The sequence below is a fragment of the Taudactylus pleione genome, unplaced genomic scaffold, assembly GCF_031769625.1.
Source record: "Taudactylus pleione unplaced genomic scaffold, aTauple2 ptg000156l, whole genome shotgun sequence".
Taxonomy (NCBI): Eukaryota; Metazoa; Chordata; class Amphibia; order Anura; family Myobatrachidae; genus Taudactylus; species Taudactylus pleione.
Window position 1 is genome coordinate 4025613 of NW_028284558.1, and position 26717 is coordinate 4052329.

The following is a 26717-nucleotide window of genomic DNA, read 5'->3' on the forward strand; positions in this document are numbered from 1 at the left end:
AACTATTTTTTTTATGTGTTTGTGACTTGTGTGCGATGTAGCCGCACTTGCATCCTCAAAGCAGCAGCGACAAGCGTGCGTCTGTCTGTTAAAGGGTGGTGACACCCTCAAAGTGTGCTACACAAACAATAAAAATATTCTTCTTTTTTCTGTCTTTGTGAATTGTGTGGGCTGTAGCCGCACCTGCATCCTTAAAGCAGCAGCGACAAGCGTGCGTCTGTCTGTTAAAGGGTGGTGACACCCTCAAAGTGTGCTACACAAACAATTAAAATATTGTTCTTTTTTTTTCGGTCTTTGTGAAATGTGTGGGCTGTAGCCGCACCTGCATCCTTAAAGCAGCAGCGACAAGCGTGCGTCTGTCTGTTAAAGGGTGGTGACACCCTCAAAGTGTGCTACACAAAGAATAAAAATATTCTTCTTCTTTTTTCTGTCTTTGTGAATTGTGTGGGCTGTAGCCGCACTTGCATCCTCAAAGCAGCAGCGACAAGCGTGCGTCTGTCTGTTAGAGGGTGGTGTAACCCTCAAAGTGTGCTCCACAAACAATAAAAATATTCTTTTTTTTTTTCTGTCTTTGTGAATTGTGTGGGCTGTAGCCGCACTTGAATCCTCAAAGCAGCAGCGACAAGCGTGCGTCTGTCTGTTAAAGGATTACATCGGTGACAGCATCCAAGTAGGCATGTCAGACAGTCCGTACCTGTACTGGCAGGAAAAAGAAGCAATTTGGAGGTCCCTGTACAAACTGGCTCTATTTTACCTGAGTTGCCCCCCCTCCAGTGTGTACTCCGAAAGAGTGTTTAGTGCAGCCGGGAACCTTGTTAGCGAAAGGCGTAGCAGGTTGCTTCCACAAAATGTGGAGAAGATGATGTTCATAAAATGAATGATCAACTCTTCCAGGGAGACCAGCCTCCAGAACGTACAGAGGGACCTGTGGTTCCAGCAGGGACGAATTAATACTCTGTGAGGATGAGGATGTACATAACACTGAAGAGGGTGAGGAATCTGTGGATGAGGAGGATGAGGACGACTTCTTGCCTCCGTAGAGCCAGTTTGTGCAGGGACAGATTAATTGCCAGCTTGTTTTGTGGGGGCCCAAACGAACCAATCATTTCAGCCACAGTTGTGTGGCAGACCCTGGCGCTGAAATGATTGGTTTGTTAAAGTGTGCATGTCCCGTTTATACAACATAAGGGTGGGTGGGAGGGCCCAAGGACAATTCCATCTTGCACCTCTTTTTTTTCTTTGCATTATGTACAGTTTGGGGCCTAGTTTTTCAATGCCATCCTGTCTGCCACTGCAGTTTCACGCCTAGATGGGTCACGTGTTTGTGCCGCCCACTCGTGTCGCTTAGCATAGTCATCCAGCTACCTCGGTGCAACCTTTTGGACATAAAAACACTATTGTGAGGTGTGAGGTATTCAGAATAGACTGGAAATGAGTGGAAATTAAGGTTATTGAGGTTAATAATAGCATAGGAGCAGAAAAACCTACAAATTCTGTGATTTTAGCTGTTTTTATGCTTTTTTTCAAAAAAATACAGATCCAAAACACAAAACCCAGAACCCAAAACACGGAAGGGTGGTTTTGGCAAAACCAATCCAGATCCAAAACACGAAGAAAGATCCAGATCCAAAACCAAAACACAAAACACGAAAAGTGGCCGGTGCACACCCCTAATATATACATATATATATATATATATATACAGTATATATACATATATATATATATATATATATATATATATATATATACACACACACAGGTTGAGTCTCCCATATCCAAATATTCCGAAATACGGAATATTCCGTATTCCGAAATACGGAATTTTTTTGGCATGACTGAGATAATGAAACCTTTAATTTTTGATGGTTCAATGTACACAAACTTTGTCTAAGGCACAAATTATTAAAAATATTGTATAAAATTACCTTCTGGCTTTGTGTATAAGGTGCATATGAAACATAAATGAATTTCATTTCTGTACACAACTGTGTTTGATCCACAAAATTATTGAATATATTGTATAAAATTACCTGCAGGCTGTGTGTATAAGGTGTATATAACACATAAATGCATTCTGTGTCCTATTCCCAAGATATTTCATTATGGTATGCAAATATTCCAAAATACAGAATATTCCATTATCCAAAATACCCCTGGTCCCAAGCATTTTGGATATGGGAGACCCAACCTGTATATATATATATATATATATATATATATATATATATATATATATATATATATATATATATAATAAATATAAATATGTATATATATAATTATCCTGCAGTGTCTCTGTATGTGCATGTATGTATCTCCACAGGGGGCAACTGGGTGAATTACATGGTGACATGGTGTAACAGTGAGTTCCAGATGTCTTTGAATTTATATATATATCTCACATACACAGCAATGCACTTCAGCGCAGGTAATCCTATATCTCTCCAGGTAACATTTCAAGATTTATTTGCTGCTTTATCCTTAAATTTCCTCTTGCCAGGAGGATCCCAGAATTTCTAAACTGATGTGAGACATTGAAGTCATCTGCTATCTCCAGAAGCAGCGCTGACCCAGAGGCTCCTATAGTGGTGGCTACTAAGAGATCTGCCAGCTGAGAAGAGCTGATTACTGGACTATGGCCCTGATTCAGAGCCGGACGCTCTGACAGAGCGCTCGCTCTGAATCAGGCCCTATGTACAAAGTTCTTAACCTTGATGTATGTGAGCATTATTACTAGTAAAATTATACTTTTTATACTATTCTCACGAGTGCGCTACTCCTACTATCTGCATATATATATATTTACAGATTGAGGGGCCTAATTACCGCCGCTGTAAGCAGTGCTGCGCATGCACTGGCTTTATGAATGTAACAGCGCATGCATGCGCAGAACGGCTTCCAGCTGCAGTAAGTTAGTGTAGGTTGAGATAACTATCTATATCCCGAAAAGCTGTCATCGCAAAAATGACAGCTTTTCTAAATAGATAGTTATGGGGAGGAGAAATGATTAATTCCTCCGGTAATTATTTACAACTCCATGCGAGTTCTAAACCTAATTACCTCCACAGAGTTTTAAGGTATTATGAATAGGCCCCTCAGTGCATTCCCTTTTATCATGTTGCCAGAGTTGCAATCTGACAATCCTACAACTGCAGTAGCTGTCATTTTCGGACACTGTTACAGCAGTGCAGAAGATGTAAGCACCAAGACCATCGTCAATATAAGAAATTGTAAAATCTAGAGTGGAGTGACCCCAACCAAAATAATAAGTTGGGGAATAGAGGAGCTTTAATCAAAATGTGTCACAAACATTTTAAGATATGAGTCACTTTAGGAAATGATTAACAATTGTTCTTTCATTTAAATAAATAAAATTAGAAGCATTACAAATAATTCATGTTACATCTGCCCTTTGCTTCATCTATGCAATGTGCTAGAATGAGTGCAACCAGTATAAACCCCATGGAGTGCCAATTACATCACTGAGATCCCTATTAGGATTATGTAAAACATACAGTAAAAACAAAATAGCTTTAATTTCCTTGGTGTATGGAAACTATGTATATATCATATAAAAAAAAAATATATATAAACTTTTACATACCATAATATTCCCAGTTTGAAACAGGAGCAACAGCAATCCCACATTTAAAAAGTCCTGTATTTTGACCAAGAACCATGGATGTTACATAACCTCCATATGACTAAAGGAAGAATTTACAGAATTAGTACACATAGATGTCAGATTACAATATTACTGTACACATTACTAGTCTTTGGTCACCGCCACATTACTAGTCTTTGGTCACAGCTACATTACTAGTCTTTGGTCACAGCTACATTACTAGTCTTTGGTCACAGCCACATTACTAGTCTTTGGTCACAGCTACATTACTAGTCTTTGGTCACAGCCACATTACTAGTCTTTGGTCACAGCCACATTACTAGTCTTTGGTCACAGCTACATTACTAGTCTTTGGTCACAGCCACATTAATAGTCTTTGGTCAGAGCCACATTACCAGTCTTTGGTCACAGTCACATTACTAGTCTTTGGTCACAGCCACATTACTAGTCTTTGGTCACAGCTACATTAGTAGTCTTTGGTCACAGCTACATTACTAGTCGTTGGTCACAGTCACATTACTAGTCTTTGGTCACAGCCACATTACTAGTCGTTGGTCACAGTCACATTACTAGTCTTTGGTCACAGCCACATTACTAGTCGTTGGTCACAAACATATCACTAGTCTTTGGTCACAGCCACATTGCTAGTCTTTTAGTATTAACACATTTTCCTAGTGATTAGGTCGGCGGCATTTTCAAAAATATTTGTTAAACCTGAGTAATGGCTGCATCCACTCTGCGTTGGCTATAAATAGTTTTTGGGCTATTTATCATTTGTGGCAGAAAGAATAGTGAAAAAGCTGCCTGTAGTCTACAATGGCTAAAGCCAACTAAAAAACATGCATTTCAGAGCTTGATAAATTGATGAAGACTGCAGACCCCAACTGGAAATATTGGGGACTGTGAATGTAGGAGTCATCTCTGATATCTTCTGCATTGAGCCTTTGCTATATAGCCCCAATTCTAAAAAAAGGTATCTTAGTACAGTAAATAAGCCCTTGAACTGAAAAACATTCAAACACATATGCATATTGTATACTTGACTGTTCTCCATCATTTACATATAAAATAAGCCTCAAAATAAGTCTGGCATGAATAAAACAGTATATTTAGTTTATTACTCATAAAATATGAAGTATTAGGAGAAATAATAAATAGCAATGATCAACGTGAGTCTGCGGAAGTATCACATAAGCACAAAAGTTGTTCTCTAGTCTCTGGCAGAACAAAACACTATGGAGAAGCTAAAACTCTCATTAATGTGTCTGATAACATATAAAGGAAGCATTTATAATAGTCCAAAACAATTCATAACAACTACTTACGCACGGTGGCTCACTTACGAATAAGCCAAATGCTCCTGTGTGGTGGCATGAGCCTGTTTTACAGCTATTCATCCTCTTTTATGTGTAAGCATGTGCCTTTGGGGTAAAGGATTGCAATGCTTGTAAATGTCAGATTTGTCTGATGGGGAAAATAATGTGGATAAGGAGAAATCCTTGCTTAGTATTGCACTTATGTGGAAAAAAGAAATTCAATTTTTAGGATTACTGCCCCCCTGAAGTGTTGTACTTAGAGGCGTTTTAACAGAGGAGGGGTCCTCTCTCTGGCGGTGCCGCAGTGCAGTAGATTCTGAATTAGTGGCATGCGTGGGTCTCCAGGAAAATGGTGTCTGAACTGTTTTCCCGGGGACAGCAGTACTTCACATGTGCGAGTCACACCGGCATTTTCCCAATGATTTTTGCTGCTCTGCCTCGTCGGCCCAGTGATGGATGCAGAGCAGCACTTTGGAGCAGTGGCGTAAGTTCATCCCAGACGCCCAGAGGCAAGTTATAATTTGGTGCCCCCCACGTCACAGCCACTGATACTGTAATGTAGCAATTTGCATGCAGACAGGAAATAGATAGACGAAGGCAGCAGCTCATGGTCTGACATGGAGCTCTTCACTAGTGTATTGTGGCTTCTCAGGTGCCTGGAAGGGGTGACATGTATTGGGCAGCCGTGGCACTACACTCTGGGTTACAGCCCTAAGTGGGGTGAATATGTTGTGGACAAGGTGCCCCTTTAGAGCTGGAATTCTGCCCCTGCTTTGGAGACTATGGACACGTAAGCATAAGACTATATGGGTGCAGGGTGTGCGGTGTGGGTCCCCCTGGACCCAGGGACCCATGTTCCCTGCAAACCCTACACCCATTATAGATACAGTACGCCCCTGGTTGTATAGTTACTATCAGACTATGGATCTCTCATCTGCTCATTTAGGCTCAGAAGGTTTGTGTTTCTCAGCCTGAAAAGATGGACCACCTCCTGATCTAATAGTGTGTTCTCTAATAGGCCACATATGTGGGATAACAGCCTCAGATGCTGATTCTCATTAGTCCCGCTGGCCTGGGGGCTGTTTATTGTCTGGCGAGTTTTATTTCTGCGAGTTTCGAGCGATGTTTGCAATTTACTCACTATACTATCCAGCGAGTTGTATGTTTAACATGAGAAACATCAGAAGGGCGAGTGGTGTCGCAGCTATAACTGCTGTCGCCAGATTCAGCCAAATTAGCATGTACTCACATTCTGTTACATACGGCGAATCCAATCTTGATGAGATCTCGCAGGAAATACGCACATTTGTCAAACTCGCACTCTATCACAGTTACCCCATTGTATCAACATGGAAATTTGGAGGTATTTTCATTCCACAATGTGGTCTGAAACTCGGCTGCTTCTCCAGGATGATCAAATATCCACCTCCTCATAATGTTGACCCTCTGCTTCTCTTGACAAGTAAGTATTTTAACAGAACTAACCCTACCCCACCTAACCCTAACCCTTACTTAGGGGTGCCTAACCCTAACCTCCCCCCAAGTGCCTAACCCTACCCCCCCTGTAAGTATCTAAACCTAACCCCCCCCCTTCCCCGCAACCTAAACCTAAGTCTCCCAGGGGGGTGCCTAACCTTAACCTCCCCCCAGGGGTGCCTAACCCTAACCACCCCTTCCCCTAGCCTGACCCTAACCCTCCTGGGGGGGTGCCTAACCCTAAGTGCTCCCCAGGAGCCCCTAATCTAACCCTCCCCTCCCGTGGCTGTCCGTGCCCGCCGCCTGGCATACCTTCGATCGGTATGCCGGGCGTCGGGCTCCCGGCATAGGTAAAATGACAGGTGTTGGGACTTGGACACCTGTCATTAGACCCCTGCCGAGATTAGACAGTCGGGAAGTCGGCGGTCGCCATTTCGACTGTCGGCTTCCTGACTGCATCCCATGCCAATTGTATTTGGTTATGCCACTGGGATAGTAATACTATTTTATCTGAAGTTCTATCTTGATGTATTGTATATGCATGACTTGATAGTACGATGTTGTCCTATTATTATTTCTTCTATGATCATTGCTTATGTACTTTAAGTTTTACCAGGACATGTACAGCGGCTGCTGTGTGCATGATACTTTACTAGCTGAAGCCTGTTGCTGTATATGATCTTGTGCGGTGAGTTTTGATCTAGACCAGCATACCATTTACTTGTCTCTGGGAGCTGACAGCTGGGAAGCATTAGTCGGCTCTCACCGCTTGTTAATCACTGTTATTACAGACAGATGCATTGGAGACGAGAGCCTCCCGGTTCAGCCACTGCTGATTTTGCCCCAGGAGCTGGAGGTAGTTGGCTTTAGATTGTTGATCATCCAGATAATATACAGTATGTACCTAAGAGGCGGCTTAAAGTGAGTAACACGGAAAACTGCCCTATATAACTATTACTGGACCGGACTCTTTTTGGAAATTCCAGTTTTATATTTACTAATACTGTATATATACAGCGACTAGCAGATTCCTCCAACTATCAGCTATTTTGAACACTAATTGGATTCTTAATGATATGAATGGTGACATTGGTCATTATTTTTATTATTATTATCCCTTATTTATATGGTGCCACAAGGGTTCTGCAGCATCTAACAAAGAACATACACAGATGAGCAGAACAAGAGAACAGACTCAGTGGCGAGTTAGAGGGGGTCGGCTACTGACACCAGCGGCCGCGGGAAGCCAGAGCTGGCACTGTCACTGGTGGCCGCAGTCAGTGGGGGGGTGCTGCACTTACATATACAGCCGCTGGGGATCGGGACAGATACAGGCGGCCGCGAGTGGAGAGTGGGCTGGTGCTGTCACTGGTGGCCGGGGTGGGGGCGCATAAACATGTACAGCCGTGGGGAGCCAGGGCTGACACAGGTGGCCACAGGGGAAGAGAGGGCCGGCGCTGACACGGGCGGCCGGAGGGGATGCTGCACGGACAGGGGGAGACGGGAATGATGGACACAGGCGGCCATGGGGTCGGGGTTAATTACAGCGATGGGATGTGCGAGGGCACTAGGGACACATACAGATGAGCCAGGAGCGGGTGTGTGTGAGGAGCGGGGGCTCTGTGTGGAGAGGATGCAGACAGAAAGGGAACACGGACAGGGGAAAAGTATCACTTTCTGAAAAGATGTCTTCGCAAAAATAGCATCTTTTCGGAAGTGATACTTTTATAACAGGGGAATGATGAATAGCATGAGTTTTAACAATGAACTCTTGGTGAGTTCAAAACTAAAATATCACTCATGATATTTTTATCATGATAAATAGACCCCTTAGGGCTTAGAGTGTGCTCCTGCATTCTTGTTTCCTGCATTGTACTACAAGTCTCAGCATGGTGGCACCTCTTATTATGTTTAAAATTAGGGAGTGCAGTCCAAGTCCCCTCCCCCTTTATTCAACTGCAGTGGTGGTTATTAACTAAATCACTTTCTGTAATATGATTTCATTAATATATTATGTGCTCCTTACCACTGAAGGTGGCTTATGGGTAATAAATATTGACTACTTTAAGAAATTATCTGGTCTTTAGCGTTAAAATATATGTGCCCCTTTTGTGATGATTTAATCACTACTTTTTTATGCTTTCAACAAAGATGTTTTTTGTTTTTTTTTAAAGTGGTTTAAAAAACTGCAAAAAGGTAAAACCAAGCAAAAAGACACACATATTTTAGACATGGTTTTGAGCGTACTTAATTAATTACTTCATTACTCTCCCAGAATGCCCTGGTCTCCCAGAAGGGCAGTGCCACCCTCCCTGGGCAGCGTTGGATTATGCAAATAACTGTGAATCACGGCCCAAAAATGCAATATGTGGCACTGCAGATGCTGAAGTCACAATGAACGCAGACTCCCGATTATCGGGAATCTGCACCGCAGGACCCATTCTGTAAGTGTGCAGAATGGGTCCTGCTAAAACGCACGCTAGTTCTTGAATGCCTCTGCCTGATTGACAAGCAGAGGCATTTAAGGGGCAGTGCGAGAGCGGAGACGGATAGCGTTCCAGGACACGGGACGTGTCCACTCCATTTTCTGGGAGTGGCAAGTCCAGAGACTGCGTTGGACGTACGCAGTCTGCTGGGCTCGCAAGCTGGCCAGCCTGAGTAAGCTGAGGCTTACTCAGCTGGCCGGCTGCCCGGCACCGTCCTCCATCGCGACCATTGACCACCGATGGTCGCGATGGCGATCCCAGCACTGTGACCTCCGTTGCTGAGCAGGGATCACAAATGCAGCAGGGGGTGTCATACACCTCCTGCTGCATTTGCATAATAGCAAGGATCACATTGCAAAGGTGCCTGCATGCAGTGTGCAGCAGGCGGAACGATCAGGCGTACTGACCGTTCATACATTGCCCAGGCTATCGGCACTGCTATTTTATAGATAATGACTGGAGCGCATAGTGCTCTAGTTATTACTGCCAAGCCCCCCAATCATATATAGGGGAGAAGCGTTATTATGCGCTGATGCCGCATCGGCAGTTAATACATCTGCCTCACTGACTGCTATTGTTATTGTCATTCAGCAGTACAGATATCACACTGACCCCCCCCCCGTACTGTCTGATTATATTGTATTATTTCTGTGTTACTGATCCCTGTATGCCACTATGGAGATTTTGCAGCAACATACTGTATGAGGGACTGGTAATAATAACGATAGTGATGATGGCCTGTCAATTTTCCTATTTATTATCATTCTCACTTGTAGCTTTCTATTCTGCCTCTTTTGAGGCAAGATTATTGTGAACTATTTCTGTTTTGTCATTTTAGATGGGATTTAAAATGAAAGTAGAACTCAGTCTATTCTTTCTTTCCCAATTACTTTACATAAACTATTAAAACTGAGGGGAATATGCCCAGGCCCTACATTTCTCAAAATTAGGCCAGTGAAGCCCCCTTATTTTATTCTCCTGGCGGCAGAATAAAAAAAATGAGTAGTATTTTGCGTGTTTATATTAGCATCCAAAGGCAGACTTCTTATAGTCCACAGTGAGTCTTGCGCATATGAACACATTACTATGACAACACCACTATAATTCACGCCTGGCATCACCCAGACACCCATTATACCATCGATCAGCCATAACATTAAAATGACCTGCCTAATTTTGCATAGGTCCCCCTCATGCTGCCATAACAGCTCGGACCCTTCAAGGCATTACCTCCCCAATACCTCTGAAGGTGTCCTTTGGTATCTGGCACCAAGACATTAGCTCAGATCCTTACGTTGGCCCAATTTTTCTTCTTCCAACACATCAACTTCAAGAAATGAGCATTCACTTGCTGCCTAATATATCTCACTCTTTGACAGGTGCCATTGTAATGAGATGGTCATTGGGCCGAATTCAATTCAATGCGAAGCTGAATAGTTGTGGGAGGGAGCTCCCGCACCTATTCAATACACTGCGCTGTTTGGGCGGCTAAAGGATTTCTTGCCGCACCCCCCTGAGGATGCGAGGAGAAATCCGACAAAAGTGCCGGGCGCGCAGCTGTTTGCCGGCTTAGCACGGCGCTAACTTCTGCGTGCCCGGCACTTTAGTCAGAGAATTCCAGTTCTTGCACCAATTCAGGTGCGAGAACTGGCATTCTCTGACTTAACCAATTCCCAAGCAGGCACACAGTGTGTTATATTGAATAGCGCTATTCATCTTCACATTGAATTGAATTCGGCCCATTGTTATTCACTTCACTTGTCAGTGGTTTTAATGTTATGTCTGATCAGTGTAAATCTTGCCTCTCATCTGAGTCTGTTCTCTTATTGAATCATTGTTCTTTCCTTCCTGATCATTGTTCCTTGCTGCCTGTCCTGACCCTACTGGCTGATTTGAATTCAACATTTTCACCTGGTGATTTTGTACTGTTTCAATCCATTTATACTTGACTGGTTATTGACTACAGTTATGTAGACAGTATCTGAGATAAACACCTACCAGTGAACACATAATAAGAAAGGGAGCTGTTAAAGATGAAGACCACAACTACAGTAGCCTGGATATAATAACTGAACTAATGGTCGCACTGTTGATTACAACAGGTTTACCCTGACTTATTAAAATGCGGCCAACTGGAGTTGCAGTGTGCTGTCTGTCCTCTTTTTTTAGGTGGGTTTGACTAGGATCTGAGCATTTTATTGTGTTCATTCCTCTTTCTTCAATTTATCACATCTTCAACCAGGATGAGATCACACGTTTGTTTACAGAAGAAAATATGAGATATGGTAAGAACTTACCCTTGTTATCTCTATTTCTACAAAGTCCATAGGGTTCCACAGGATACCTTGGGGTATAGGCGATGGCAGCAAACATCGGGCACCTCAGAGTTAAAGTTTTCAGCCTCCCAGGATACTCTGAAACCACACTGACAGGGCAGAAACTTGCACCTTCAGAGAAACAAGGCAAAGACCGTGATCTAAGCCTGCCTGTATGAAAGCCAACACCCTGGATAACCTGAACACATGAGGATCATAGCCTCTAGGGCAACACCATTCAAAGAAAGTATGCCATATCTTCGGAGACACTCCGAAGATCTGAGTACCAGTGACGTCTGGGCCTCGCTGGAGCTATCAACAGGTACACAAACTGGACCGACAGAGCATTTACAAAAAGAGCCTCCATGTCTCTTATTCTTGACCCGTACACAGGCAGCTTGTTGTTGTGTTGGGAGGCCATGAGGTCTACCTCTGGATGGCCCCACTTGTTCACCTGGATGCACATCTTGACGGCTGAGAAAGTCTGCTTCCCAGTTGAGGACTCCCGGTATGAGTCCCGAGAGGGCAGGGAAATTGCTCTCCACCCAAGTCAGGATGCAGGACACCTCTGTCAGTGCCGCCTGACTTTGGGTAACTCCTTGGCAGTTTATGTAAACCACCGTGGTGGCGTTGTCTGATTGTACTTGAACGGGTTTTCCTTGGAGAACATGTTTTGCTTGCTGGCGAACTTTGAATACCACCTAAAGTTCCAAGATGTTTATTGGAAGCGCAGATTCTGCTGGAGTCCACCTGCCCTGGAACAAGTGTGGACCCATCACTGCTGCCCAGCCTCGAAGACTGGTGTCCATTGTCAGAAGGACCCAGTTTGCCACCCAAAAGGTGCATATCTGTTCAGGTGAGTCATCTGCAGCCACCAGGCCAGAGACAAATGTACCTCCGGAGAAAGCACCATGGTCTGTGTCTTATCAGATGAGGCAACCCATTCCATCTGGATAGGATCAATTTCTGCAGAGATCTGGAGTGAAACTGGGCATATTCCACCATATCAAACATTGACAACATGGAGCCCAGTAACCTCATCACTGCGTACCCTTGCCTGTAATGCAGAGATCTTTTCCTCCATCACAAAGATCTTCTGTTGTTGAGAGTCCAACAGGGTCCCGAGATGGCGCATCCTCTGCGAGGGAACCAGGGTGGATTTCTTCCAGCAGTGATTTTGTAACACAGATATTGTCAGTTGCAGATGGTGCTGGAGGATCTCTGGAGACCCTGGTAACAACAGAAGGTCATCCAGATAAGGCAACAAGCGGACCCCCTGCATCTGCAGGTGGGCTGCCATGAATGCCATGACTTTAGTAAAGACTTGAGGCGCTGTGGCCAGAACAAAGGGCAGTGCCTGGAACTGGAAATGTTGGTCGAGCACTGCAAACCTGAGGAATTACTGGTGTGCTAAGATAATAGGGACATGCAGGTAGGCGTCCTGAATGTCCAACAACACCATGACATCCCCAGGCTCCATTGCCAGAATAATGGAATGCAGGGTCTCCATCCTGAACCGAGGAACCCTCAAGGACTTGTTGAGGGATTAGATTTTGAGGATGGGTCGGTAATACCCATTGGGTTTCTGCACCAGAAAGAGATTGGAATAGAAACCCATACCCCTCTGGGATAACGGAACAGGCACTATAAATCCAGCCTGGAGCATAGAGTGCAACACCTTTTGGAGTTTCAGGGCCTCGTCCTGGTCTGACGGAAGGCCAGTGGTGAAAAAACGGCTGGGAGGCCTTCGCTGGAAGGAGAGGGCATACCGCCGAGAGACCACCTCCTGTACCCAAGTGTCCTTGGTAGTCAGGTACCAGCACAGGGCAAACTGAAGCAGGCGGCCTCCCACTCTGGGGTCCCCCAAAGGGAGGCATGTCCCGTCAGGCTGAAGGCTTATCATCCAACTTGGGAGTAGGATGTCTTCTACTCCAAGCCTGCTTCTTTGGCTTGGCAGATTTCCTGTTACCAGACTGTCTGGGAAAGGACTGGATCTTGGACTTACCCTGTGCCCCATAAGGCCGAAAGGACGAAGTACCAGACCCTGATGGGAATGTAGCTGATGGCAAACACGCAGATTTAGTTTCTGCCAGTGTGGCCACAATTTTGTGCAGGTCAGGACCAAACAACACCTGTCCATTAAAGGGCAAGCATTCCAATCCCTTCTTGGAATCTGCGGCCACTTTCCTAGAGCGCAACCACAGGGAGCGGCAAGCCGCTACTGCTTTCCGAGAAGATTCTGAGTAAGGAGACCTATATCTAAGGCTGCTTCATTGATGCACGTAGCTGAGTCTCTGAGATTGCCCACTAACTCCACCTGTTCAGGGGAAGAGTCAGTGTCCAGAGACGCTTCCAAGGTATCCGCCCACCGCTCCATGGCTCTGGCCACCCAGCACACGGCCATAGCCGGACTGGAAGACCCTTCAGCAAGGGAATAAATGGATTTTAGGCATATTTCCACCTTGCGATCCGTAACATCTTTTAAGGAGGACATGGAGGGCATGGGCAATGTAGCACTCCTCACTAGGCGTGTGACATGAGAATCCACCTGTGGAGGAGTTTCCAAATTTGAAAAATAATTATCCGCAAATGGGTATGCAAAGGCCAAGCGTTTTTGAGGTTGGAACTGCTTACCCGGATTTTTCCACACCTCCTCTAAATGATCCACTAACTGACCAGATAGAGAAAATACAGTGGCATCTCTCTTAACATCCTTAAAGAAGGCGTATTTAGATTTGGCCACAGGGGCATCCTCATCCTCAATCACCAAGGCAGCATGGACTGCCCATATAAGGCTGAGTATATAGACTTTGTATTTAGACTCCACCTCCTTTGCACGACGGGGCTCTTGGTCTGAAAAGTCAATAATAATGCTTAGAAGGCCGCAATGGTGACTCCCCCTGTAAAATGTCCGTCAGGTGCTGTACCGTAGTGGACAATGAATTCACCCACACAGGCTCCTGCGAGACCTGGGGGGGCGAAACCGGGAGACCCTGAGGTATCATCAACTACCTGGGGAACCCCTGCATGGGTGATGAGACTACCGTCTGCTGCGGTAACCCCATCTGGGGAAATGCAGGGGGCATCGCCAACTGGCCCACAAGGGTTATAAGTGCCTTAGCAAAACAAGCCCAGGGCGGTTCCTGCACAGGCGTAGTGACAGCAATCGGGCATGAGATAAGATAACATGCCCTGCATAAACCCTCAGCGGTCACATCTCCCTCCGCTAACAGTATATTACATGTGGTACATTTTAGCTGAAGAGGATATTCACGTTCACTCCCAGACATGATGAGTGTAAACGGAGCGTATGTGACTCCCCACACAAACACTTTGTTTATTGTGAGGCAATGTACACCCTGCAACACCGCACCGCAAGTGCTTTAGCAGAGGAAGAACAGGGATAGTAAAATGGCTGACAGTCAGAAGTGAAAGTACAGTCAGACAGCGCTAGCAGATAGTCACATACAATGCAGAAATAATTAAATAGCCTGCACTACAAGCACTGTGATCAACTGCACAGACCAGAGCCCGGTAGGACACAGCACTGCACACTCTGACCTTATTGGAGTAGAGGTATGCAGGGGGACCCGGACCGCGATGCCACCTGTATCAAACTCCAACAGCGTTTGCACACTTCCTAGAAAATGGCCGCCGAGGAGCTGAGAGGAGGCGGGCTCGGGGGAGGAGCGCTGACACAGCTCACCAGACCGCTGTAGAAAGGCACTGTGCAGCGGGGGAGGCGCAGGCTGTGAGACAGGGAAGGCGCGCTCCCCTGGCATGCTATTAACCCCTAGGATGCTGGAACATATCCACAATGCTGCAGCCCGCTGTCTCTGGTGGTCTAGTGGAAAGCGCAGGATCAGTATCTGGCTCCACACGCAGCCTGTTCCCAGGGAGCCCCCTGCCTAATGACCAAATGATTGTGAATCGGCGGGTACCCTCCGCGGGATCCTGTCGCTTACCTGACCCCTTGAATCCGGTCACAGTCAGGGATATTCCGGGGTCACCGCTAGCTGCGAACCCTGACACCCACCAGCATCCCCGGATCAGTACCGGCGTTCTGGACCAGTGGGGTGAAGGAGCGACAGCACAGACGTCTGGTTGACTGTCCTATGCTGTACAGCTCATCTTGTGCAACAAAGCTGCTTGAAATTAAACTTCAGGGGCTGTAACAGCCCCCCTCTGAATATGGTGATCCGACTCCAAGCCGGGCACCTACGAAACTGATATGCCTTGGCTCGGGGGCGGGGTATAGGAGAGGGACCCCAGTGCATCCTGGGAGGTTGAAAACTTTAACTCTGAGGTGCCCGATGCCTGCCGCCATCGCTTATACCCCAAGGTATCCTGTGGATATCCTATGGACCCTGAAGTAGAAACAGTTATACGGTATTAGGAGATGAATGTGTTGAACTTCAGGGAGATGTATCAAGCCTTGGAGAGAGACTCTCAGTGTCCAACTGTCATTTCAAAGACTGTGCTAGATAAATGACAGTTGGAAGCTGATTGGCTGCTTTGTGCAACTTTTCCACTTTATCTCTCTCCAAGGGGTCTATTTACTAAGCAGTGTTAGGAGACAGTGTGAAAAGTGATCAGAAAGTGATAAAGTGCCAGCCAATCAGCTCCCAACTGTCAATTTTCAAACACAGCCTGTGAGATGACAGTTGGGAGCTGATTGGTTGGCACCTTATCACTTTCTTATCACTTTTCACTCTGTCTCCTAACACTGCTTAGTAAATACACCCCCAAGGCTTGATACATCTCCCCCAAGTAAGAAGCAGTGACATGTGCATATGTGTGATTAAGTTAGTGAACACAGGACTTTATGTGGAAAAAAAATGGGTGATCTTTTGGGAGGGGAATGAATGCCTAGTCGGAAACATTTGCATCTGGTTGTGGCAGCCTGCTTACTACCTTATGTTAATGAGTCTGCATGCAGAAGCCGGCCTACACACTGTTTTTCCATCCGCAGTTGTAGTCATCATTATTAGTCTCAGGACTTGCACTCTTTCCATGCTGGGTGCAAAATATACCTCTCAACTGTCCAAACAATTGGGACAATGCAGTTTAGATCATGACAGGGGTACACAGCCCTTTGAGACAGGACAGGACTGTTCTGCTAAAATTGGTATGACTGGGAGTATTGGTAGTGGAGTGCGCTACTGTGCAGTCTCCAACAAAATGGCTCCTCTAGGGATGCTTCATTCCCTAACCAAGATGGCCACGGACAGTCTATCAGCACATACACATCACCATCTTGCCATTGTGTAAGAGCAACATGGTGGATTACAGACATCCTCCTCTTAGTTCCAGAGACCTGCGGCATTACTTTCTTGCATCCGCTCTCCCAAAATTCTGCACCGTTACGCTGAGAGAGGAGAATCACTAGCTGGTGAGCTCTCTGCACCCCTGCTCCGCTACAGGTTCCGCTCCATTGATGAACCAATACTTGTAACAGTGAGTACGGCTGTACATTCACTTCCACAAATAAACCACAGAGCCTGGTTAAGCGACTTGAGTGTTTATTGCCTTCACAATTTAACAGCTAGTGTTTACAGTACTCTGGCTATCTACAAGACTGCACACATATTCCTAACAAAGAGGCTTGAAGTAACACTAACTTGAGAGCAACAGACATATTTTCTGGCTCAAACTGATTTTAAATTCACACAGACAGCTGGCCGTTACATTAATCAAATACAAACACAGTCTATGAATCCCCTGTGCTTAGTAAATAATGACAAAGTATACTAAATAACAATAAAAAAAAAAATTTGTTCTGCAAGGTAGCTTAAGATGAGACATCAGTTAATACAGGGGTTCCCAACCACGGTCCTCAATGCACACTAACAGTCCAAGTTTTAAGGATAGTCATACTTGAGCAAAGGTGTCTTAACTACAGTAGTACTGCAGTTATTTTGATTTAACCATCTGTGCTTGGATAGCTTGGATATCACTAAAACCTGGACTGTTATGCAGGCCATACACGGTGCGATATGCACCGTGCAATGCGATGGGGGATCCGATGTCCGACATATCGGGCTGCCCCCACACACGGTGCAATCGGGTGGCCGACCGCCCGATATGCTGGCTCCCCTTTCCCTCACACGAATAGCGCTGCATTGGATGGCACATCGGATCCCTAGATCGACTGATCCTGCAGTAAGATCAGAAAGTGCAATGTGCAACCCCATGGGTGCGCGCTCTATCCGACATCATGCCCATACACGGCGCGATATAGCAGCCAAATCATACCAATCCATCGGATCGGCTGATTTATCGCGCCGTGTATGGGCCGCTTTAGTGTGCCTTGAGTACCGAGGTTGGGAAACACTGAGTTAATACATTTAAATGCAGGTTTAAAATTCTGCTTTTAATTCCATTTTTACCAAACATGTGAAACAGCCTCTTATGAATTAATACAAGACTCAGAGATTAACAATGTTTTACTCGTTTTACTGCTTGCCATATAGAAAGGCAGTAATTCATTGTACTTTGTCCAGAGCAATTATGGGTTTATAAGCTTAAGGAATTTTGTATTACATTAGCATTTATTATTGAAATTGTTCCGGCTGGACATAGATAAAAAAATGGAGAAATCACATACAGGTATATGTGAATGTTGTTTACTGTAGTTAAATTAAAGGACTCATAATAATACAATATAGCTAAATGGAGTAAAGAAGTCTGAAAGGAGAAAACAGATTAAACATAATTAATGTTGATTTATTTAATGGTCATCCATTAAAAATTACTGTACAAGCGAGATCAGGACATATAGTAGTTAATAAAATAAATTAAATCTAGTAAATGTAATGCTGTATGGCCAGACTGTGAGTTACACATTACACATTGGCCCATATTTATGCACCCCAGTAAAAGCCCAGTTTGTGGCTATTTGTCTATCCATGGGTGCCACCATAACACCAGTACAGTATTGCAGCAAATGATGCATTGGCAACAGTCAAAGACATCACATGGTTTGCCTAGTCAGCTCTCTTTTGGCCAACTCAATACACATGTATGAAAAAACCTACCAATCAGGGCCGTAACAATGCAAGCAGTGCAGGGGCCAGTGGGCAGCACTGCTGTTGTATGATGGTCTCTGCACCTAGCTAGCAGGGTGGCTCCAGACATAGACACCACAGCCTATACAGCACCCTGGAGTATTCTCAAGACTGCTGTTCTCTGCATGACATCATACGCTTGGGGTGGTGGCCAACACAGGGCGCTGTAATGCCAGTTACGGTACTGGTACCGTAGTCCCTTTCCCTTACGGGGAAATGTATCAAGCCTTCAAAAGAGATAGGAGAAGTTGTCCATAGAAACCAATCAGTTTTTAGACTGTGCTGGATAAATGATAACTAGAAGCTGCTTGGTTGCTATGTATAATGTTTTGCAGCAAGAGAGAAGAGGGGCAGTGGTCCTCTGTTATATACTGTATGTGATTCAAGCTGATTACAGCAGTTGTGAGCATCTGTCTGAGATGGTCTGTGAAGTTTGACAACCTCTATATCTTAGTCTACTTTAAATAATGAATATACATGCTGTGTAAACTACACAGAGATACTGTACACTTTGAGAGTTCTTCCCTACTTTAAAACTATTTGTAACATATTCATCATCGAAGGCCGTATGGCCTCCGATGATGACGTTTAGAACTCGCTGCGAGGGATACTTAAGTCATTGCTCCGGTGAGGGGACAACTGCTCCGAAAAGCAGTCGTCCCCGTGGTCAGTGTCGAAGCTACTTCTGTAGCTGTGTTACTTACCTGCTCCCCATCATGATGAATGGCCCGGTAACAGTGGCGTATCTATAATGGGTGCAGGTCCAGGGGAACCCAGCACCGCACACCCTGAACCCATATTATTTTAAACTCACCTGTCCGTGGTCCCGCGTCAGGTGTCAGCGCTGCTCAGAACACTGTAAAATGGCCACCGTGACCAATTTTCCGGAGTTATGCGCATGCGCAGTAGACTCCGGGCACACTCTAGTACCCGGAGTCTACTAATGCTCCGGTGGCTGGCCAGCAGTGTCAGTTGGCTGCAGGGCCACCAGGGAGAGAGGACGGGGCCCCGCACAAGGAGTGCACATGGGCCCCTTCCTTTCTTAAGACGCCCCTGCCCGGTAACATAAATATGCGGAAACTAGCATTAACGCATGGTTACCGGGCCATTTATCATTTGATGAATAGGCCCCTTCGTCTTTTTTTAAGTTTTTGCATCTTAACATCGTGTAAGGACATAGATGTGTAATGTCAGCTTTCAGCAGCTGCTAGATGTGCTAGCTAGATGCTAAACTATTCACACTAAATACCAACAAAGTCCAATGTGTTGTTTAATGCTGACAATGACATGACCTCTGTTACTGGAATAAACAGGCAAATAAAACAGCTCAGATCCCATTGTTCTTTACTGTAAGACAATTTTCACAGCTTGTTAAACTTAGAGATGATTGGTTTGGATTTACTCGGTTCTTTTTGATAAACTACCGCAAGTTCGGATTTATCTTATTGAGTATTCTAGAGGTTCCCAAACATGGTCCTCAAGGGCAGACTAGATGGGCCAAGTGGTTCTTATCTGCCGTCAAATTTAAATTCTATGTAAGGCACTCCAACAGTTCAGGTATTAGAGATATCCATGGTTGTACACAGGTGGTTAAATCAATTTGATTGGGGTACTAATTAAGTCACCTGTACACATCCAAATAGCATGCCAAATGTAGACCGACTGATCCCCGGATGCACTTCATATTTTGTATTGTTGCGTGTTGACACTATAGCTTCCAGCAGCCTGGCCGGTGCCTGGTCACGCAAAAGGCCATGAATCAGCCTCCATCGACATAGACCCTGGCCTCTTCCCTCCTGGAAAATGGAGATGGCACGCCTCCATTTACTTGAACGACCCCTGGCACTACGCTGCGGCATGTCAATCTTGGGGGGGTCTGCAGAACGGGTCATGCGCGCAGGTGCAGATCCCAAAACATGGTAGATTTGCATTACTCTGCGGATGAATGTACAGCTTTGAATCAGGCGCTTAGTCTATAGGCAAATCATAATTTGTTTGAAAGGGCCACATTTATCACCGAGGTTGGAACATTCACAAGGAGTGTTCCAACTCATTGCGTATGATAATGGTGCTCCAGCTAATCAGCTGTCAACTGCTAAATTACATTTGGTAGATGATTGGCTTCTGCACCATTTATCAAACACAACAAGTTCGATGACTCATTGTGAACATAAAAACTCAATTATAAATGAGGCCATAAGTTATGTACATGCACAAAAACCATTCTGCAAGGTCCGACCTGGTTTGGAACCTTCTTCAAAATACTGGGTCTGACCCAGCAAATTAGTGTAAACCTTGGATCCCCTTCTTTACTGAAGTGATAGACGTATTTAAGCTGTTGTTGTTTTTTTAGATAATCTTTACAATACTTAATTTTGTGCATAATTGTTATTTTATGTTATTCTTTGCATTTGAACTAGAGATGAGCGGTTCGGATTCTGTGGAATCCGAACTGCTCTGAACATTGGGGATCCGAGTCCACCTGAACCCTGTTGGGGTGTTCACCGCCTGACTCGGATCCCCGTTTGGGGCCGAACGGTGGCCGCCTGATGTCGGATTCTCACTAGAGAATCCGACATCAGGGCTCCTATCGTGTAGGGCAGAGCGCTGTGATAGGTCGTTTTTTGGATAACTACGCCCCCTGGTCGCTCGCATCCTACGTCATGTCCGCTATTTATTAGATTAATCGAGTACATCGACCAGCCTATGAACTGCTCGCTATTCTTGTGGTTGGTTTTTCCTACCACAATCTTGCGAGCAGTTCTGACTATAAAATAACCCAGTGACGTGGTCAATGACGCTGCTGTTTTAATTATGCACACCCATAAAACGCCCGTTTTGACTTTTAAGCGCGCCTGCGTTCGGATCTCCACTCCCCGTTTACAAGCACCTTCCCCTGTTACCACCCACATACGCCTCCTTCTGTCACTCATATTAGCAGGCATTCGCTATTTAGCGAACAAACGATTTTCAGCCGCACTGACTGGTTCGCGCATGCGTATTATGATCTGTACGCATGCGCAGTTGGGCAAACATCGCTCGGAACGAACGAGCGGCCGCTTACGAGCGGCTCTGAATCAGGCCCTGTATCCCACACTGTATCCGACCTGCATTGTAACCGACTCACACTGAATCCAACCCACACTGTATCCAGCATATCTATGTACACTATGTACACACTGTATCCACTATATCCTGCACTGCATCCAACCCACTATGTATCCCGCACTGTATCTGACTCGCACTGTATTCAAACCACACTTTATCCAAAAAGCACTATAAACTGTACTGTATCCGACCCGCACTGTATTCAACCCACACTGTATAACACACTGTATCCTGCACTATATCCCGCACTATATCAGACCTGCACTGTATCCTACACTGTATCCAACCTGCACTGTATCCAATCCACATTGTGTCCTGCACTGTACCCAACCCGACTGTAACCGACTCACACTGTATCCGACCCACACTGTATCCGACTTGCACTGTATCTGAACTGCACTGTATCTGACCTGCACTGTATCCGACCCGCACTGTACCCTGCACTGTATCCGACCTGCACAGTTTCTGACTCGCATGTACGGAGCACTGTTATTAATGGTTGGGGAGATTTTGAAGAACTGCTCAACAAAGAGGATGATTGATTGGGGCTTTACATGGGCCAGTCATCGGTGGCCCAGCGCCCCCAGGAGGAAATTACAGAATGGGCATGTGGTGGGGGCATGTGCACTTGTATCTGCTGTTGCTATTTACACATAGTTTTGGGGGGTTTATGTTTGCTTCTTGTTAACTACGACTAATTGTTTTGAGCAAGGATATTCCACGTATGATTTTTAGTAAATTTCTGCATTGTATTGTTTTCTATTGAACGTACTTATGCGTTGGTTTGGCCTATGTTTGTGAACAATATTGTGTGAGGTGGTCAAAATTGACTGGAAATGAGTGGAAATTATTGCTACTGAGGTTAATAATACTGTAGGAACAAAAAAATCCCAAATTGTGTGATTTTTAGCAGTTTTTATCAATTTTTGAAAGAAATACAGATCCAAAACCAAATCCAAAACACGCAAGGGCGGTTTTGGCAAAACTAAATCCAGATCCAAAACACGAAGGTGATACAGATCCAAAACCAAACACAGGGGTCAGCCCACATCCCTAATTCTGATGTTTTGTTTTTTTTCATTTAATTTTCATATGCAGAACGTCAGAGGCCAGAGTGGCATGATGCCCTGGTGGCAAGAGATGCTACTGAAAAAGGGCCATTTGGGCCTAATTCAAAATTCTATAGATAGAATTTTAAATTTAATTACATTTTGCTTTATTTTATTTTAATACAATAACTTTGTTGAAAAAATTTCAAATAATATTTTCAAAAACCAAAAAATTTTAAAAAAATAAACAAATGTCAAATGTAATGTATCATGTGTTGTGTTTTTATTATAGCTGCAGGTTAGAAGTAAGGATCTTCTGTAGTAACAATACACAGAACAAAAATACAAAAACACATATTTAGACACATAACAACATCATCGAATGTTGTGATAAAAACTGGTTCAGGTCCTCAGTTATGCAGGATCTGCAATCAGTTGTGACCGTGCCTGTTTGCATTTGTATTTGCATTCCGGATTGCTATTGCAATTGCATACGCAAGTGCGCACTGATGGGTGTGTCTTTATCCCTTCGCTGTTCTAATATTGCTTGCAATTTTGTGCGATGATTGTTGCGTCAGCGATCGCTGCTGAATCAGGTCTTTAATCTGAGCCTTAATCTGAGCTGGCAAATCCCAACTCTATAGCACTAACATGGGAGTAGAACAGTATAAGAACATAGGAGCTCCATATTTTACTATTTTGTGTTACCCCCTTTAAATCAGTCATAAATGTCTCTCAATGAACCATACTGAAGAACTGTTTTCTGCCCGCCAACCCCAGTGTTGCATTTTTAGATACCTGAATTTGTGCGAAAATTTTTTGAAGCATTTGACAAAAACTAGAGTTTCCAACAAGAGATCACAATCCAAGAATCAGGAAATCAATGGTCAATATATAGTTTTCTTTGGTAAGGGGACACCGTCATGTAATGACGTTTTCACATGAACTATACACTATGCAACGAAGAGCACATAGACATAAAATGTGCATGCCTCATGACACAAGTAATCCTTTAACCAGCCAACATAAAAACATTAACTTAGATTTCATGTCTCGGTTTATATCCACCCAAGTCATTAAAGACGGTAAAGCAAATAGTATAATGCTGTTTGGAAGACAGGTACTCAGACACCCAGCAACATTATAATGCAAAATCCGTTATAACTAAAGGTGCCTATCCATTAGGCGCCCTGAAAGACTGAACGTCTAGCTTTCAGACCTTCAGGTTGCTGGGTGTGGTGCCCGCACTGAACGGCGTTCACTGAATGTCTTTCAGTGCAGGATCCCGACCTCCTATCTCGGAACATGGGGAACCTGATGAGCGTCGTCAGGTTGACCAGCAAGTCCTGTAGATACAGTAGTCGAGGTCGGCAAGGACCCAGCGTGCACGTGCATCGCTGGTCCTTGCCAGCTATCCATTACACGACTTTGTGAACAATGAGACCAAACTCTCCTGGTTTTGGTCGTATTATTCAACAAGTCGTGTAATGGATAGGCCCCTTAAGAGATAGATCAGATGCATCCAGTTTGATGCAACTTCCCATTGAAAGTGATGTCTACAGTAACTCCGTGGAATTCTCTGATAAGCGGTATCTAGATTCTAAGCAAATAACTGATACCAATGGGACTTTGTTTGGATTAGCCATTAATGGATGTGCTGTTAATGTAGCTCACATAACGTTGGAAACTGGAGTGCAACTGATGGGCAATTAGATTAATATGAAACAAGTCATATCAGCAGCTTGCCTTTTACTGTGGAGAACATGATGAAAAGCTAATTATCTGCAATAACTATGATCTAAAGTGATATCATTAATACATATTGCACAGAAAATACATTTAGAGTAGGTGAATGTGGAATTATTGATGTGTATTTGACCTCTACCTTCACAGTCTGCTGACTCTGACCTTGAAACAGCCCCTAGCAGTGCTCATGAATTTGGATTAATTCTGATATCTTTATGGTACAACAACTAGTTCAATATATATAATTTTCTTTGATCTTTATTAGAATGTAGAAGAGTAATTAATTTAGATTATGATTGTTGCAATTAATCAAATAGACCTGGGATTGAGATGTTGCAAAGTACAATAATACAGTGTGCTTTTGAAGAATATTTTTAATAAAAATGTAAAAAATTTAAAATAATCTAAAAGTTTTAGCTTTACAGTGAAATGTTGTAAAATGTGGAAATTGTCACACAGAATTTTAGCAAAATAACGATAAGCACAACAAACTCATAGGTGAAACTGTACAAAATTGAATCTGTTCACTAAAGCAAAACAGTCCTAATTCATGCAAAAATAATACAAGCCCAAATGTTATTGCTTTCCTTCGTCCTACAGGATTCAGTGTAAAGTTGGGCATCCACTATACAATTTTCTGTCAGATATCTGTCCAATCTGGCTGGTTGGAATGAAAACCTGGTAATGTATGGGAGCAAATGACAATCGTCCATTTGCTCACAAACACTGGAAAATAGCCAAAAAAGGTTGTTCAGACAAATTGGTTAAAACTTAAAACACACAAATGTAACCAATTTGAACAATTTTTTTCGTCTTTTTTTCAGTGTTGAAAACCATATGATTTTTGTCATTTGCTCCCATACATTACCAGGTTTTCATTCCAACCAGCCAGATTGGACAGATATCTGACAGAAAATTGTATAGTGGATGCCCAGCTTAAGACTCAGTGGCAAGAATCAAATATGAAATCCATACAATAAGTATTACCATAGCCTAGATCCATTTTATATTCAAAATTATACATGTCTACAGACTGTTGTTATATGTCTGAGCAATAGTACAAAAAGTATACAAGTAAAATGTATTATACTCACCCAACCCCATATTGCAATTCGACGTTCATCGATGAATCCCATTTCAATGAATTGTCTAAAATTATAAAAGCACCATTATCTGCTATGATAAAAGAATCTTAGTATTACCATGGGCCTCATATAGCGTTATGCCTGACTATTATGTTTAAAATGTGTACTGTATATTGCCTAAATTAAATTACATTCATTAATTAATATATAATCTGTATGTAATGAGTGGCAAATAGCTTTAAACATACAAAAAATATATATGTTTTCAAATGATAATAGAACGGACAGTGGAAGGACAGAAGAGGTGAGTACCATTCCTCATCTTAGGCAACAGAGAACTATAGCAAACACTCAAAATATTGCAGATAAACATACATACGGGTGGTATGTGCACAAAATAAAGGGATAATACAAGCCATAAGAACTTGCCTAAAAGTTACATAACTCAATACAGCGTCGTAATGGAGAACTTCAAAACTCACATTCTACTTCCAGATGTTACTGCCAACTATCTCCATAAGAGCAAGTGAGAATAAGATCAGCAAGGTCAGTTACCTGACAGAACTTGCCTAATACTCATCAACAAGACAACTCATCAAGTTTTGCATATTTATTTATTTATTTATTACCAGTTATTTATGTAGCGCACATATATTCCGCCATTTGGTCATTCACATCAGTCCCTTCCCCAGTGGACCTTACAATCTATTGGATCACAGTACTAAGGCTTTGGGGGAAGCTCAAGTGGATGGGGATAAAGTACCAACCAATCAGCTCTTAACTGTCCCTTTACAGGCTGTGTTTGCAAAATGAGTTAGGAGCTAATTGGTTGGTATTTTATCTCTGTTTACTTTATCTCTCTCCAAGGCTTAGAACATAGGGCTTGATTCAGAGCCGGACGCTCTTTAAGAGCGCTCGCTCTGAATCAGGGAGGTTTTTTTTGTTGTTGCTGCCTCCTGGCCACTCGCTAAGCTGTGTGTGACCACCCACAGGTTTTGCGAGTGGCTAGGTGATGGTCGCGACCATTGCGACATTTGACGAGACCCTTGTGGTAGGGTCTTGTCCGTCGCAAGCCCAAGAGAGCTTCCTGCTCTAACAGAGCAGGAAGCTCTCCACTGACATCACTGGTGATGTCAGTGGTGCCTCTCCCAAACGGCAGGCATTCCTTCGGGAACGCCTCAGTTTGTGTAGCCACCCCCCTACCCGCCTCCAAAACGGGGCGAGCTGTCAATCAAAATCGACAGCCGCCCCCTTTTGGTGCGAGACCCGTAGCACCAGTCGCTGGCCGGGTCTCGCTCTTGCGCACGCCGGAGGCGGCTCCGGCTTGCACATGCACAGTGAGGGACTATCGACCCGCTTGCAAGCGTTATGTGCTCGCGAGTGGGTCTGAATCAGGCCCATAGACCCCTATATCCCCTACCACATGCACACACACAGATAT

General features: G+C 44.1%; 1 protein-coding gene across 1 annotated transcript in view; it reads right to left on the reverse strand.

The window, feature by feature from the left end:
- Positions 1–26717, reverse strand: part of LOC148521613 (prolyl endopeptidase FAP-like) — a 180107-nt gene that overhangs the window by 25928 nt on the left and 127462 nt on the right. Inside the window, exons 20-21 of the mRNA XM_088474764.1 lie at positions 25286–25340; positions 3608–3707 (exon numbers count right to left, since the gene is read on the reverse strand). Coding sequence (XP_088330890.1) covers positions 3608–3707; positions 25286–25340 — 155 coding nt within the window. The remainder of the gene's footprint in view (positions 1–3607; positions 3708–25285; positions 25341–26717) is intronic.